Source organism: Triticum dicoccoides, chromosome 7A, assembly GCF_002162155.2.
Source record: "Triticum dicoccoides isolate Atlit2015 ecotype Zavitan chromosome 7A, WEW_v2.0, whole genome shotgun sequence".
Lineage (NCBI taxonomy): Eukaryota > Viridiplantae > Streptophyta > Magnoliopsida > Poales > Poaceae > Triticum > Triticum dicoccoides.
Window position 1 is genome coordinate 15,541,831 of NC_041392.1, and position 15,679 is coordinate 15,557,509.

Here is a 15,679-nt window from a genome sequence, read left to right on the forward strand (position 1 = left end):
CTCGTCACACACATTCCCCCTTCCCCTCGACATCAACACCGACTGCGCTAGAACCGCCCACTATTGAGCGGTGACGATGCGTTGAGACAACCGCGTGGGGTACTACTGTGTTTCCGTCCAGATCTGGAGTCCTAGTAGTGGGCGACCAGCCGCATCCAGATTTGGAGTCACCGCGGTCGAAGGCGTCTGTTTCCCCCCAGATTTGGAGCCAAGATGATGATTGGCGATGGAGGAAATCAGCATACTGTCTTCGATGGCCACGTCCTACCACGACTGGCATCGGAGAAGGTAGTTGTTGCCCCCACTTCGCCCTCCGCTGTCAAGATTGAAGAAGGTAGGGGATCAACTCGCCCTATTTTTTCTAGAAAAAATAAGGTAAAAATTAGTTGATCTTCGAGTTGTGTTTATTTTATTTTATTGAGGGAAAACACTAGACTTGTATATTACTATAGAATGATTGCAATCATTAGACATGGGGGCATTAAGTATTGGTGGGACACCAATTCCCTCAAAAAAGAAGTATTGATGGGACACTAGCCAACATCCCAAAGCCACTGTGGAGATTGGAATTCATGCTCCACATTGTTACCAGAAATAACACAAATGGTGTTACACTCAGCGCCTTTATAATTTTACACAATTGTGTAGCCAGTGAGCCAGTAGCAACCTCTAGCCAAAGACCTTAACCTTCTCTGGAACCTTAGATCTCCAAATCACATCCCAAATATTCCAATTATATGTCGCACTTGAAGAACTAGAAGCAGGGGAATTGTACCTGAATTTGAGTTGGGTGGCAAGTTTATAAGCAAGTCATCCATCACGTAGAAGGGTGATTTATGTGAAATATCTCCTCTATATCAAAATCAGAAAATAGCCTAAGGACAAGGTTAATATTCCATTCATTTTTATCGAGACAATCAACTGGTTAACCCACCTCAACCTTGAGTTTCTAGCAAATTTGGCAACCTGGGGCCATACTGTCTCAAAATCCAGTTGTCTCTCTAAATCTGAATTTTTCGTCCATTCAATATACACCAGATGATGCCTTCCTTGAGTATCTTAACTCCAAGCCGGCGATGCATACGAGGAAATGACCATGTCCAGAATATCCACACAAGGATAATATTCTGATTTCAAGAGTCTGGAACATAAACTATCCGACTTGTGAATTAGTCTCCATCCTTGCCTTGCCAAGAGAGCTTGGTTAAACATATGCATATCCCAGAATCCTAGAACACCTCCTCTCTTTTGTTTTACCAGTTGGTACCAGGAGAGCCAATGGACTTGTGACGTCCTTACTCATCGCCCCACCTAAAGTCCTAGATAAAATTTTCATACTTATTACAAAAGCCCAAGGACATTTGAACAATCCAAATAAGTAAGTGGCAAGCGCTTGAACCACTTACTTGATCAAGAACTCTTTAGCTGCATGGGCCATATACTTTTCAATCCAATCCTTGCACATTTTTGTGAACCTTTCCATGATCGACTGAAATTCGAGGAAAACATCCTACCTTCTGGGGTTGGTAAACCAAGTATTTACTCTCGAAAGTGGAAGCCACAACACCAAGGGTGACCTCTATCTCTTACTGGACATGGGGAGAGCAGCGTTCACTAAATAATAAAGAGCATTTAGCTGCGCTAAGAAGCGATCATGTACACCTTTGAAATAGATTTGGAGTGTCCTTCACTACCCTCACCTCTCTTCCTACGGCCTTGAAGAACAAAAGGCCTGTCATCAACAAACATTAGTTTAGGGACACCGAGGCTCCCCCAGTAATTTTGATAGGCATTAACCTCCCTTCCAAGACCGGCTTTCTTAAGATGCTTTCCCGACCATCTGCAACCAATAAGATGGTGCATTCAGTATGTGACTATAATATTCCTTCTCAGCCAGTGAGTACTCCTTATCACGGTCCCAAAATCTTTCATGTCCAGGACTAAACATCCTGTTGCAGCACTCCCAGCTTAGTGAAATCATCGGCCAGGGACTTCAATAGTTCCCTCCTGCGATGGTACTCTTTCCCATATCTACTCATACTAGAAGGATTTCACATTGCTATGCACCTTGGTCTGTCTTCGTATTGCAGCCATATAGGAAAGTGGTTGGAGCATATGTGTGTACCACTGTTCACCCTGAATAAATCACACCAACTCGATGATGGAACTGGACTTTCAACCTGACGGTCACATTGCTTTTGCCATACTGTTTATTATCGTATGTACAGGATGGCCCCTTATAGCCCCAGTTATGAAGATCACACTAGAACAAGGCTTCTCTGAAATTGGTATTTTTCTCTCGGATATCCAAGCTACTGAGAAGTGCTCATGTTGCCACATCGTCTCATAAAAATCACCTATCATCAACAAGTGTTCATGAGCATTTGGCTTTATTCTTTTGAGTAAACTCCAGATGTGACGTCTTCCTTACTCCTTAGGTTCACCATGTAGCCCGACACTTCGGTCCATGGGAATCATCATGAATTAAGACATCGATGTACCTCAGTTCATATGGCAGTCTTTTTATTTTAGTTCATCTCAGAACAACGCAAGGCAACCTTGCCCTTACCATCATGCACAATACAATTCTGGCGGCCTAGCATCCACCTAAGATTATTGAAACTCTTTTCACATTGCCGGGTTTTAGAAAGTAAAACGATCATCAAGTGGGATATACGTGTACGAGGCAAACTAGCTCTTCAACTATCCGGGACTGCCCGAGGCCCCAATAGTTCTAGATCAGGCGACTTATTTCTCCTGACAGGTGCCTTCCTTATCACATGTCATTCATCAACAACCCATGGACCGATAGCTTCCTTACCGCCTAACACACCTATGTTGCTCATGCCACCTCCATTGCCCTCACCTCATGCCTTCTTGTTCAGACCAGGACCTTTGTAACTAGGTATCGCCACAAATTCACTACCAGACTCACTGTCACGTCCCATGCATTTACCCGACACTGCCCTGGTGTTCACCAGGGATTGATCAACTTACTTCCTTGGCTTACCCTTGAGGCTATTATTATCTTTGTGGTGCTTGGCTTTCGTGTTACCAGCTCCAGGGGGTAGGGGAGGAGCCTAGTTGAGGTTGACTTCGGCCACTTCATTTTCCTTGCTGGTTGCCGGACTCATGGAGGAGGCCTCGCCTTGAATCACCTCCACTCTCCGGTTCAGCCCCGGCAAGGGAAGGAACCAAGTTGATGTCGAGTTCTACCCCCTTGCTCTGATTTGTACATACAGGCAACTTTGGAGTGATTGCCGGTATCATGGACGAGACCTTCCCCACCTCCTGCTGGAGTTGGGAACCCATGACAGCCATTGGTGGTGCAGGGGCCGACGCTAGTGTTAGCATAATCTTGATTGTTTGGAACATGATGTAGTTGGTGCTTGCATGTCACGTGGCTTTAGCTCTTTGGGGACTAACCAAAGTCATGTACATGTACTAGTAGGAGTTCACGTGTTTGAGTCAAGATTGAGTCCAAATATGTAGTATACGATGTGATCTAGGTTAAGTCAATTTCCGTGTAGGACATGGTCTTGTGGGTTGGCCGAGAATATATATTCGCTGACCGGTGCCACGGTCCACGGTCAGACAGAGTTCTCCACCACGCAAGGCTGCCCAGGATCATCTTCCTTGGCCCGCCATCACCCCATTGGAGGCGACCTCCTCTGACGCGCTCATCGCACTTTTGTTTTTGTTAGCCCGACTCTACCATGGATGATTTGGGGATCTGAGTGTATGTGTTGTTGGTGGATGTGCGATCTTGTTGTGTTTATACTATATGAAAAATATGAAATAGTTCAAGGGTTTACCACTATCAGTGTAGAACAATCTTAGAATTTCGATATTGCTTGCACTTAATTTCAAATGTTGATGAAATTTATTGCGTATCTGCGGGCCCGAAATCGAGGTGGAGACAAGAGCGAAACCTGTTGCGCAACACATATAAATAACATTCGGTGGAAAGAAAAATACAGAACTTGCCTTTTCTTTTCAAATGTTGATGATTTTTATCATGATTGAATTTTCTTGAGCTAGATGCACATTTCGATGGAAATACTGTAGTCTTTACTGTGTATTATGTTTGTAGTTTCTACAAACATTTTTATTGTGTTTGTATAATTATCATAGTTGTAGTAGTACTACGTGAATTAAAATAGTGATAGCAATTTATATTATATAGTTAACTCAAGTCCATTGCTAAATTTGTTGTCCTTTCATGATCCTCAATGCAGAATTTGAAGCTGATATCATGCAAAACATCAACCGGAGCTCCAACACCCCCATCTCCGTGCACCGTGTCATGTTTGGACCCGAAGGCTGGGCGGACCTACCACATGGATTATTGCACTCCATCATTGTCCTGTTGGGTTCAACTCGTGGCCTTCTTGCATTCATCGCCACCTGCCCTAGCTGGTATGCCGCATTCATGTCAATCAAATCTACCTTAGGCAAGCTCTTCCCAACTGTTATTTTCCGGAACCGTGCCGACCAGACAAGTTCAGCTGGCTCTAACATTGGAAACACATGGGAGCTCATTGATCCTGTATATCCAAGTACTCCGTTGTGTCGCTTGACCCCTCCAAGTATTTTGGACAAAATGGCATTCGTCAAATGTTCTTATGGTCATGCGATTTTCTGCTACGACAGATCCCTTGTCATTATGGACGTGCTCACTGGCACTATGGTTGCAGCTCCACCTTTCCCATTGAGTCAACTATGCTACATAACCTTCATATCTCCAGAGGAGTCACCAGATTCATATCTATTTGTCAGCAGCCCGCACTGCCTGTACGCTTGGCGAGTTGGGAGCCCCTCTTGGTTGCACTGCGATTTTCTAAATGCACATTTGATCAAGGAGATGGTGTCCTTCAAAGGCCGGGTCATTATGAGGATGCGTCAAAAACTATACACCGTGCATTTGGCACCTCAGTTTCATGTTGAGGTACTAAGAGTTGATTGCAGAGATTATATGGACCCGTAGGTGCTTTCCGGAAATTTGGTGGCTTGTGAAGACACACTTCTCCTACTTGGTCGTAACGGGGAAGCCTTCTCCATTGACTTCTCAACTGAACCTGCAAAGTATGTGAGCATGGAAGAGGGAGGCTTGAAGAAGTGGGCGTTCTTCTTTGGCAAGAAACGTACTGGACAGCAACGAATCTTAGTGAACCCAGAGAGAATGGGTTTAAGGGGTGGCCTTGTCTATCAGTTGGATGAAAACGCCCGAGTATTTTCATACCCAGTAGATGGCAACCAAAATGAGGAGTTGGAGCCAGAACCTTGTTTTGCGACGATCAATGCTTATCTTGCTCGCAATCATACATCCTTTGCAGCTTGGGTATGAGATCGTGTCATTGCACCGCGCAGTTGTCTTGTTGTCGTTGGCTGCACTTGGGGACTTTGTGTCGCTATGTTCCTTCTAGTTTCCGCTCCTTTGACGGAGTACATCAAGATTTGTAATAATCTCTGTTTGTACATCAAGATTTGTAATAATCTCTGTTTGCCACCCAGTGTACATTCCTGGAGGCAAAACTTGTGCTACATGTTTGTTGTTTTCGCTGAACCTTGTTAATTACTCCCGTTTTGCATACAAGAGATAAGGGTTTGCATCTTGAAACAATACTAGCTTCTTGGGCCTTCATATCACTCTTCGGCATTTTTCGTGTGCACCATGTCAGATGTGCCTGGGCTTTTATTTTGGTTATGTGCTCTGTTTGGTCCATACATCTATTTGTAGCTTGATCTCCTTTTAAACAGAGATAATTAAATGCACGCAGAGCTGTTTGCTGAAGCTATGTTCAAATGCAGTTTATTAACCTGATGCTATGGACTTGCATCCTCAGTCTAATTCTTGGTGGCCTTGCAATTCTCCAGCCCAAAATGGCGTACAATGTTCAGTTAAAAAATTGTAGCTCTGCCCAAGCTATGTTCTCAATATTCACATTTCCACCCAATGAGACTGTCATATGCTCAAGCACATCACGTGAATAATCAACAACCATAGTACAATTACTCTTAGCTATCTATGTATGAAAGGGAAGTTACAGACCTAGCCCATGTTATCAAGTGCCCAGGTACAAGAAAACTCCACAATCTGTAACAAATGAGAAATAAAACATATGGGTCCCTTGTAATTGCCGCAGAAAAAAAGAGGAAAGTACATAATCTGATAGCTTAATCTACACTTCTGTTTGTAATGCAAATTTCGAAACGAACATTCAGTGAACTACTCATCCTGCGACTGCAACATTGTAGAATCCTCCCACCAAAGCTGTATCAGAAGTTAATCACCAACTGCACCCACTGTCAAGGGCCTCGGTGCCCAAGACAGCAAGGCCTCGACTACGTAGTTCGTAGTCTCGGCGGATAGGAGCGCTAGGGTTTTTGCCTGGCTGCTCAATGGTGCGGGAGGAGAGGATAGAAAGAGGTAGGAGATAATAACTTTATTGCTTGCCCTCAAAGGGTGCTGATTATACGGTATATAAAGGCCCCATGGGATGCTAACAAACTAGAAACCTATGCCTAACAAACTACTCCTTTATTCTAGGAACTAATGTATAAGGACCAGGACTCCTGCCCGGCCTACGACTCGCTTGTTGCGGCCGGCGGCTGTTGCTCCTGGCCGCGTGGCCCACGCCTGTAGGCCCTGCCCCACATGACATCTCTCCCCCCCCCCTCGACGAGCAGCTCGTCCTCGAGCTGAAAAGCGGGGTAGCACTGGACGAAACTGTCAAGATCCTCCCATGTAGCTGATGATGCTGCTTCACCCTTCCAGTGGACTAGTAGCTGGCAAACGCCGTGTGCTAGGCGTGCACGAGTCACGCGCTCCTGTTCGGGAACAGCCGCCCCGTTGTGGATCGGAGGCAAACCCGGCGGTGCAGTTGGAGGCGTGCCGAAGAACTTCTTAAGGAGGCCCACGTGGAACACGTCATGGAGGTGCGAGCGTGCCGGAAGCTCCAGGCGGTATGCCACGTCGTTGACGACCTCTGAAATGCGTTACGGCCCATAGAAGCGTGGCTTGAGCTTGCCATTGGTTGGCAAGTTGAGAGAGGACGCGGCGCGCTGGCAAAGACGAAGCCAGACCCAATCGCCCACGGCATGTCGAATGTCCCGATGGCGTCTGTCGTAGTAGGACTTGTAGACCGCTTGTGCCTGCTGTAGATGATAGCGGACGTCCGCGAGTAACTCGTCGCGCTCTGCCATGCTCCTGGCCTCTGCGGCCACCCGTGTGTCGCCCGGCTCGTAAGAGCGAATAGTGGGAGGGTCACGGCCATACACAAGCTTGAACGGAGTTTCTTGGGTTGCTGTCTGGTAGGCGGTGTTGTAGATGTACTCGGCCCAGGGAAGCCACCGGAGCCACTGCCTGGGACGATCCTCGGTGAGACAACGGAGGTACATCACAATGATCTTGTTAGTAGCCTCCGTTTGGCCATCCGACTGTGGATGAAACGCCGAGGTCATGTGCAGCTTTGTCCCGGTGAGGCGCATGAGCTCCCGCCAAAAAGCCGAGGTGAAGACGGGGTCGCGGTCAGAGACCATGGACTGCGGGACGCCATGGAGACGCACAATCTCGGCGAAGAACACCTGCGCCACTGATTCCGCCGTGTACGGGTGGGCCAGCGCCACAAAGTGGCAGTACTTGCTGAAGCGATCCACCACGGTGAGGATGACAGACTTCCCGCCCACGCGAGGGAGCGCTTCCACGAAATCGATGCCGACGTCAGTCCACACGGCCGTGGGCACCGGCAGCGGCAGCAGCAGACCGGCTGGGTGCAAGTGCTCGGACTTGTACCGCTGGCAAGTCCCACAGGCGCGGACATACTCCAGCACCGTCTTGCGTAGGTTAGGTGCGTGGAAGTCACGACGGAGACGATGCAGTGTGCGCAGGACGCCTTCGTGTCCGTCATCATGCACGGCGTTGAGAAGCTCCTGGAGTAGTGGAGACGTTGGCGGGATGTAGAGGCGGCCGTTAAAAGTGACGAGGCCGTCGGAGAGCGCCCACGGCAGCTGGCGAGCGCCTGCCGTGATATCCTCGCGCAGCGCGACGAGTGCTGGGTCGGTGGACGAAGCTTGCCGTAGGCGGTCGATGAAGTCGAAGCGAGGACCAGATATAGCCATGACCCCCGTCTCTTCCGTGTCACGGCGGGAAAGGGCATCCGCCACCGTGTTTGTACTACCGGCCTTGTACTCCACGGTGAAATCGAACCCCAGTAGTTTGCCGACCCAGTGGTGCTGCGGAATGGTTGCCAAGCGCTGGTCAAGGAGGAATTTAAGACTGTAGTGGTCCATTTTTACCACAAATTGGCGCCCCCAAAGGTACGGTCTCCAATGACGAATAGCGAGCACCAGGCCAATGAGTTCCCGTTCATAAGCCGCCAGAGAACGGTGACGAGGCGCGGCCGGCCGGCTGAAGAAAGCCACCGGGTGCTGATCCTGGAGAAGGACGGCCCCGAAACCGTATGTAGACGCGTCACACTCGACGATGAACGGCCGTGTGAAATCTGGCAACGCGAGCACGGGAGCCGTGGTGGCCGCCGTCTTGAGGGCGGAAAAAGCTGCTGCCGCCTCCGGCGACCATGAGAAGCCGTCCTTGCGAAGCAGGGCCGTTAGGGGCACGGCGACCATGCCAAACTCCTTGACAAACTTGCGGTAGTACCCCGCAAGACCGAGAAACCCCCGGACCACGCGCGCCGAGCGAGGCTGCGGCCAGTCGGCCACGGCCTGCACTTTTTCCGGATCCATGGCCACGCCGGCCGCGGAGATGGTGTGACCCAGGTAGGAGATCGACTCGACGGCGAACGAGCATTTGGACCTCTTGACGAAGAGCCGGTGCTGGTGCAGTACGGTAAAGATGGTGCGCACATGGCGAAGATGATCGGCCCACGTCTCGCTGAATATGAGGATGTCGTCGAAGAAGACGAGAACGAAGCGGCGCAAGTACGGCCGCATCAGATCGTTCATGAGTGCCTGGAACGTCGTCGGCGCGTTGCAGAGGCCGAACGACATCACCAGGAACTCGTAGAGGCCATCGTGGGTACGGAAAGCGGTCTTTGGGATGTCCTCCGCACGCATCCGCACCTGGTGGTAGCCGGAGCGCAGGTCGAGCTTGGTGAAGAAACGAGCGCGCCGGAGCTCGTCGAGGAGTTCGTCCACCACCGGAATCGGAAACGCATCCTTACGGTGATGGCGTTCAGGGCGCGGTAGTCAATGCAGAAGCGCCAGGACCCGTCGAGCTTGCAGACCAGCAGTACCGGCGACGAGAATGCGGAACAACTCGCTCGGATGATGCCCTGGGCGAGCATGGCAGCGCACTGACGCTCCAGCTCGTCCTTGTGCGCGGCCGGGTAACGATACGAGCGGACGGCCACCGGGGCGGAACCGGGCAGCAGGGTGATGCCATGGTCGCGGCTGCGGAGTGGTGGCACGCCGGAGGGTTCGGCGAAGATGCCGTCAAACTCGGTGATGATGGCGTCGAGGAAATCACGGCCATTGCATGATTGCAGGGCTGGCCCGTCCGGTCCTGCAAGGCCGCGCCAGCAGACCCGATGGCCCCTTCGCCAGAACGTCATGGAGAGGGCACGGAAATCCCACAGGATCGGTCCAAGCGTTGCCAGCCACTGCGTGCCCAGGACGACGTCGTAGCCTGCGAGCGGCAAGGCGAGGAAATCCTCCGAGAACGCCTCTTGGTCGATGCGGAAGGACACGGCGTGGTAAGCGCCCTGGCACGGAACACGCTCGCCATTGGCCACCGTGACACGCATCTTCTCGGTGGTGGGGGATGGCAGTGTAGCACGAGCGGCCGCCTCCTCGGCGATGAAGTTGTGGGTGGAGCCTGAGTCGATCAGGGCGAGGAGGGAGACACCCCCGAGGGTGATATGCATCTGCATGGTCTCGCTCGTGCGCACGCCGGAGATCGCGTGGAGCGAGATCCGAGGGTCGGCCGGCGAGGCATCAGCGGTCGCGGAGGCCGTGTCGTCGTCGTAGTCGTCCGGCGCCAGGTCGAGGAGAAAGATGCGCTGGCACACGCGGTTGTGGCCCCTGCCAAACTTCTCATTACAATTGAAGCATAGGCCCAGGCGACGGCGTTCCTCCATCTCTGTCTGTGACAGGCGTTTGATTGGGCGCCCTTCCGGCAAACTGGGAGCATGCGGGGGTGCGGCTGGTAGAGCTGGTGCGGGGGGCGCGAGGCGTGGTACGGGCGCCGACAGGATGCCCTTCTGCTGAGAACGCACCGGTGGCGCGGAGGCGAGCGCGCACTGGTCACGCAGCTCCAACTTGCGGGTGAGGCTCATGGCGACGGCGAGGGACTGTGGGTTGTGGATTTCCACGTCGAGGCTGAGGGGTGGCTGGAGTCCCGCGGTGAAGATCTGAACCTTCTGTGTCTCTGATAAGATGCCTGCCCGGGGGAGGAGCGCCTCAAACCGCTCCTGGAAGTCGACGACGGACGTTGTGCGCTTGCACGCCATTAGTTCGCCCAGCAGGTTAGCGCGCAGAGGTGGCCCGAAGCGGAGGTTGAGCAGCTCGGAGAAGCGGCGCCACGGCGGAGTGTCCTCGTCACGCTGGACCTGCATGTACCACAGCTGGGCAGAACCCTCGAGGTTGTATGACTCCATCCAGACTTTTTCCTCCTCGGCTATCCGTTGTTGATGGAAGAAGGACTCGCATCTGTTGAGGAAAGCGAGCGTATCGGACTTGCCGTCGAACTTGGGAAAGTCCATCTTCTGAAACCGGGGCGGTCGATCATTGTGGTGCTGCCCATCGTGGGCGCCGTCAGCGCTCGACGAGGAGGCGGACTTGTCCTTCTGGAGTGCGGCGACGGACGTCTGCAGAGACGCCACCGTTGCAGTCAAGGCCTCGATCATCTTGGCCAGATCAGCGGTGGTTGGTTCTGCCATGCCGGAAGTGACCGAGGCGGCGGCGGATGGTGGCGATGGAGGTGTGCTTGGCGCGGACGCAGGGGTGGTGGCGGGCTGTGGATGGAGCGTAGACGAGGAAGAGGATCGCCTGGAACCTGATACCAAGTTGTCAAGGGCCTCGGTGCCCAAGACAGCAGGGCCTCGACTACGTAGTTCGTAGTCTCGGCGGATAGGAGCGCTAGGGTTTTTGCCTGGCTGCTCAATGGTGCGGGAGGAGAGGATAGAAAGAGGTAGGAGATAATAACTTTATTGCTTGCTCTCAAAGGGTGCTGATTATACGGTATATAAAGGCCCCATGGGCTGCTAACAAACTAAAAACCTATGCCTAACAAACTACTCCTTTATTCTAGGAACTAATGTATAAGGACCAGGACTCCTGCCCGGCCTACGACTCGCCTGTTGCGGCCGGCGGCTGTTGCTCCTGGCCGCGTGGCCCACGCCTGTAGACCCTGCCCCACATGACACCCACGGCCGTAAGATCATCACAGGCCGGAACGAGGAAACGCGCGGGGAAGACCCAGGTTGACTCCAATTTCAGGTACCGTCTTCCAGTGTTGAAGAGCTGTGTCGCACGGTAATAACATTTTTGCCATAGTTGCACTGCAGCCCAAGGTTTTTCAGACTGATAACTCGGGAAGTATATGTGGTTGCTCCTCCCTCCCCATCCCTCCGGGTTCATGCACGGCAACGCCTCGCACCGCTCGTCAACGCTGATAAAGATGGCCCAGTTATCTAACTTGTTCACCTTCACCCACCTTGCCTTCTTGGTCATGGTGTCCACTGACTCAAGCTTGAAGGCCATGAACTGGAAGGCCTCCGAGCGCATCCTTCTTCCCGCCTCCACAAGTTTGATCAAGAGAAGCGCGTCACCACACACCACTAGCCATGCTTTTTCATTTGCCGAATAGAGATCTTCGGTTTTATCTTCCTCGAACACAACTTTAAACTTCTCAACAATGAGACTGGGTGACAAGTGAATGATGTAGAACCACCCAAAAGACCCTAGGGCATATGTCTTGCCCTTGAAGGCCACATTTTGTTCAATCGAAAAACGACCAACTTTAGGACTGTGTTTTGTCCAAGAGTCGCCCCCGATGCGCCACAGGAACAGATAGGCTCCAGCACCGACAAGGATATGCGAGTCAGCGGATGCAACAGGGGCAGTTAAGGTGACATAGCTGATACAAGTGAACTGAACTGACCGGAGGGAAGGAGGGCCAACCTTAGCGCCACTGAATGGATTAACAATATGGAACCCGTTGTTGTGGTAGAAGATGAGCTGACCGTAGGAGCAGCGCAGAAAGGTCATGCTTCTGAGGTCACTCAAGGAAAGAAAACTACGAGAAGATGAGGTGGCAGCAGGATCAGCCAATCTCCATGTGCATTTGTGGAATAAGGTCCAACAGTTATGCGAGAGAGTCTGTCCACCGTCGGTACGGAGATTGGGGTGGAGAAGCAGAGGCTGGACAGAGGACCTGTGCGCTGAGAAGAGATCACACCAATGGCGACAAGTGGTACCGAAGGCGAGGAGGTCGCGGAACGAGCGTAGTAAAGCGACAACGGGTCGGAGCAGGTCGTCCGGGAGCTCTGCCCATCCTTGTGGCCGAGATGAAGCAAAGAGTGAGGAGACAGAAGCAGAACATGTCCTGTTGGCCATTACTTGCACGATGGCGCTCTCCCTGTTCAACACAAAATTTAAGAAAAAGGTTAGGCATGTGAAACAAGGTATATAACTGTATAAAAAAGAACATGAGTTAGCAAGATGAGCTACCAAGATTCTAAAAAACATGACCGGTGCGTGTCGTTACTCGTTAGGACATCAACCCGACACTACGTTACCATCATACACTGAACTGAACAGAGGTACTAATCGCATTGAGTTGTCACTCCCGAGAAGCTCAGAATAAGATCAAAATGATGAAGGCATTGGATATAAATCTTATGGGGAAGTTAGATAGACGGCTTGTTGAAGTTTCTTGTAGATCTTTGTTCATACAGATTACACACCACAATCGCCTAGTATTTCTCAAACAAATACTGTACCTGGCAAGTGTCATGCTGACAGAAAAATAAAAGTAGAGCACATATGAATTTCAGAGCAAATTGAGAATCGGCGACCGACACCCTCTATTATTATCTGCAATGTTAGAGATCTAAAGCTGGGAAAGTCTCAATCTGGATTGCTTTTCTTCTTCAAGAATAAGAAGAAAGAATCCATCTATGCCTTAATCTTGCAGATGCAGGCGGATCTGATGCAACATCGCAGGTGAAGAGAAACGGGATGGGACGCAGAAAGAAGGAGGCGTACAGGACGAGGTAGGGGTTGGGGGTATTACGTGAACGAGAGGACGAGGACGCAGCGGCCGCCGACGCCGAGGAAGAAGGATGCGCGTCGATCTCCCGCGGCTGCGCCTCCATGTGCGCCGCCGATTCTTCCAGCTGTCGGATGAGTAGCGCAGCCTTCAGAGCTCTCGGATAACGCCGGCCCGGCCTAGTCCAGGGATAATGGGCCGAACATGGAACATGGGTAAGAGATTCCTACCTGCTCTATGTGTTTTAAGGCCAACTGCAACATATGTCCGCTTTGTTCGGAGTCTGTCCAATTGAATCGGCAAAGCATCTGTTTGCGGTCGTCCGCCGGTCGTCCCACCAGACGACCCGTCGCATAGGTAATTTAAACGACAACTTTATATAGGACGAGGATTTTGAGTACTCGGATACTCCACACCCCTATACGAACAATTCATTCAAAAAATACCGAGAAATTTAAAAAAAACTGGAATTTTGGGATATCAGACATGGGTTACCGATCTATTCCCGTGTGAAAGTTGGTGAAAAAAATACCAGGAAACGTATTCGTGGCAAAAAAGACCAAAAATTCCTATGTATAAAAAAAACTGTTTGGGTAGATTTTTGTTCGAACAGTATTTCCATCGCCACGGATACGTTTTTGGAATTTTTTTCATGAAATTTCACACGGGAGTAGATTGGGAATCCAGGTTTGATGCCCCTAAATTTTAGATTTTTTTAGTTTTTTTGGGTATTTTTTACGATTATTTTTCGTATAGGGGTGTGGAGCACCCATGAGCTCCTGTGTATTTTCCCTTTATATACCCTTACATTAATGTCGAAAAGTCATGGCCGAACTGTTCATCATGCATCAAACTTAAACTTAACATTGTTAAAAAAACAAGCCTTTGCCGCCGTCTTCACTGCATGGCGTTGCCACCGTCTTGGCTGCCATCTTCCTCATCCGCGCTAAGGTCAACGAAGGGAGGCGGCTGCCACAGGTGGCCTGGTGGCACCTATGGTGGTTGCATTGCAGGGGCGCGGAGGCGGTGGCACGTGGGGCGGTGATCATGTGTCGGTGCCAACCAACACGGCCTACGCAGACACCAACTCTGGCGTGCACAACAAGGTCGAAGTCCACGACCAAGACTGGCCCACCACCGTCGAGTTCCACTTGGGTTCCGCGTCATCTGCCTCCTCCAGCTCAGGGATGACGACATCCCCGGCGACCGAAAGCGCGATCTGCACCTCCAGGCCATCCCACTAGGCGTTCTCAAACTTCGTCACTGAGTCCGTCATGACCCTTCTCACCAGCTCCTCCTCCTCGACCTTCATGGACTGATGTGGATCTGGTGGTGGTGGGGGCGGCGAGGGCGCACATCCGCTCAGTTGTGCCCTAAAGCGCGGACGAGGAGGGCTTGGAGGACACGGTGCCCTAGAATGTGACTGCACTAGGTTAGGATGGCCGGCAAAAAAGGTCTGCTGGCGCACGTCGTGCTCATCCCAGAACGAAGTGACCCAAATTGAGGATGTGCCGGTGTACCTGGGATCATCGATGAGATTCGGCGGCAACAAGGCACGGCGGTGGTTGATCTCGAGAAGCCGCATGCGACCGGTCACCGGAATGGCCGACACTGGCACCCGACTGGGCTCATGTACCAGCCGATCAGCATGTGGGCGTCTGACCACGACAACAGGGTGGAGGTATCCCAGTAGTGCTGGCACACCTCTACCTTCACCTATGGGTGGATCCGTGTCCCGGCGGCGCGCTGAGCGATGGTGAAGACAGTGGCGGTGCGCGGGCCTGAAGAAGATGGTACCTCAGTGTCGTGCTTCCCCGGCTTGGCCATGGCTTCCAGGAGGCGTGGTATACGGTTGGTTAGGGTTCAAGGGGGGCAGGACGAGTGTGAAAGCGGGAAGATGCCGTGGGGACGAGGATGTGGACGACCGGTCCACGACTCCATCATTAAAAACGACGCTTGGGTGGCGGTTCACTGGCTGTCCCACGTGTGCGGCGTAAATGTAGGTTGTGGGAAGTGGTTGGGGCCCTCCATGCAGGACTGGGCGAACGACGAGAAGCCCATGAGGGCTTGGTTCGAACCACCGATCTTGCTTCCATGTACACGCTCCACTAACCACCCGGCCGCCTCACCTTTTTGTATTTACTTAGAGCTTTGTCCTTCTTTTTTCTTCTTTTTTCTTATTTCTTGGAACGGTCATGTTCGGTTATTTTCTTGGAATGGTTTTGTTCATTTTCCCTTTTCCTTTTCTTTTTTCCTAAATGCGTAATTTCTTTTTCAAATTTGTGAACTTTTTTGAAATTCATGAATTTTTTCCAAAATTGAGCAACTTTTTTCAAATTTGATGAACATTTTTACAAATTTGTTAATTTAGTTTCAATATCAATGAACTTTTCCTTGAAATTGTTTTTTTTCAAAATCGATGAACTTTTTTCCAAAATCAATGAAATT

The 15,679-nt window shown here is 51.0% G+C and overlaps 2 protein-coding genes across 2 annotated transcripts; one reads left to right on the top strand and one right to left on the bottom strand.

The window, feature by feature from the left end:
* Nucleotides 1–239: 239 nt before the first annotated feature.
* On the top strand, nt 240–5,382 carry LOC119328185. Its single transcript, XM_037601206.1, has 2 exons — nt 240–334; nt 4,239–5,382. Exon 2 carries the CDS (start codon nt 4,256–4,258, stop codon nt 4,985–4,987), a length of 732 nt encoding a protein of 243 aa, XP_037457103.1. The 5' UTR covers nt 240–334; nt 4,239–4,255; the 3' UTR covers nt 4,988–5,382.
* A 5,922-nt stretch (nt 5,383–11,304) lies between these two features.
* Nucleotides 11,305–14,816, bottom strand: LOC119332869. Its single transcript, XM_037605978.1, has 3 exons — nt 14,520–14,816; nt 13,256–13,410; nt 11,305–12,598 (listed from the first exon to the last, which is right to left on the bottom strand). The coding sequence occupies exons 1-3, from the start codon at nt 14,814–14,816 to the stop codon at nt 11,305–11,307; spliced, it is 1,746 nt and encodes a 581-aa protein (XP_037461875.1).
* Nucleotides 14,817–15,679: the final 863 nt, after the last annotated feature.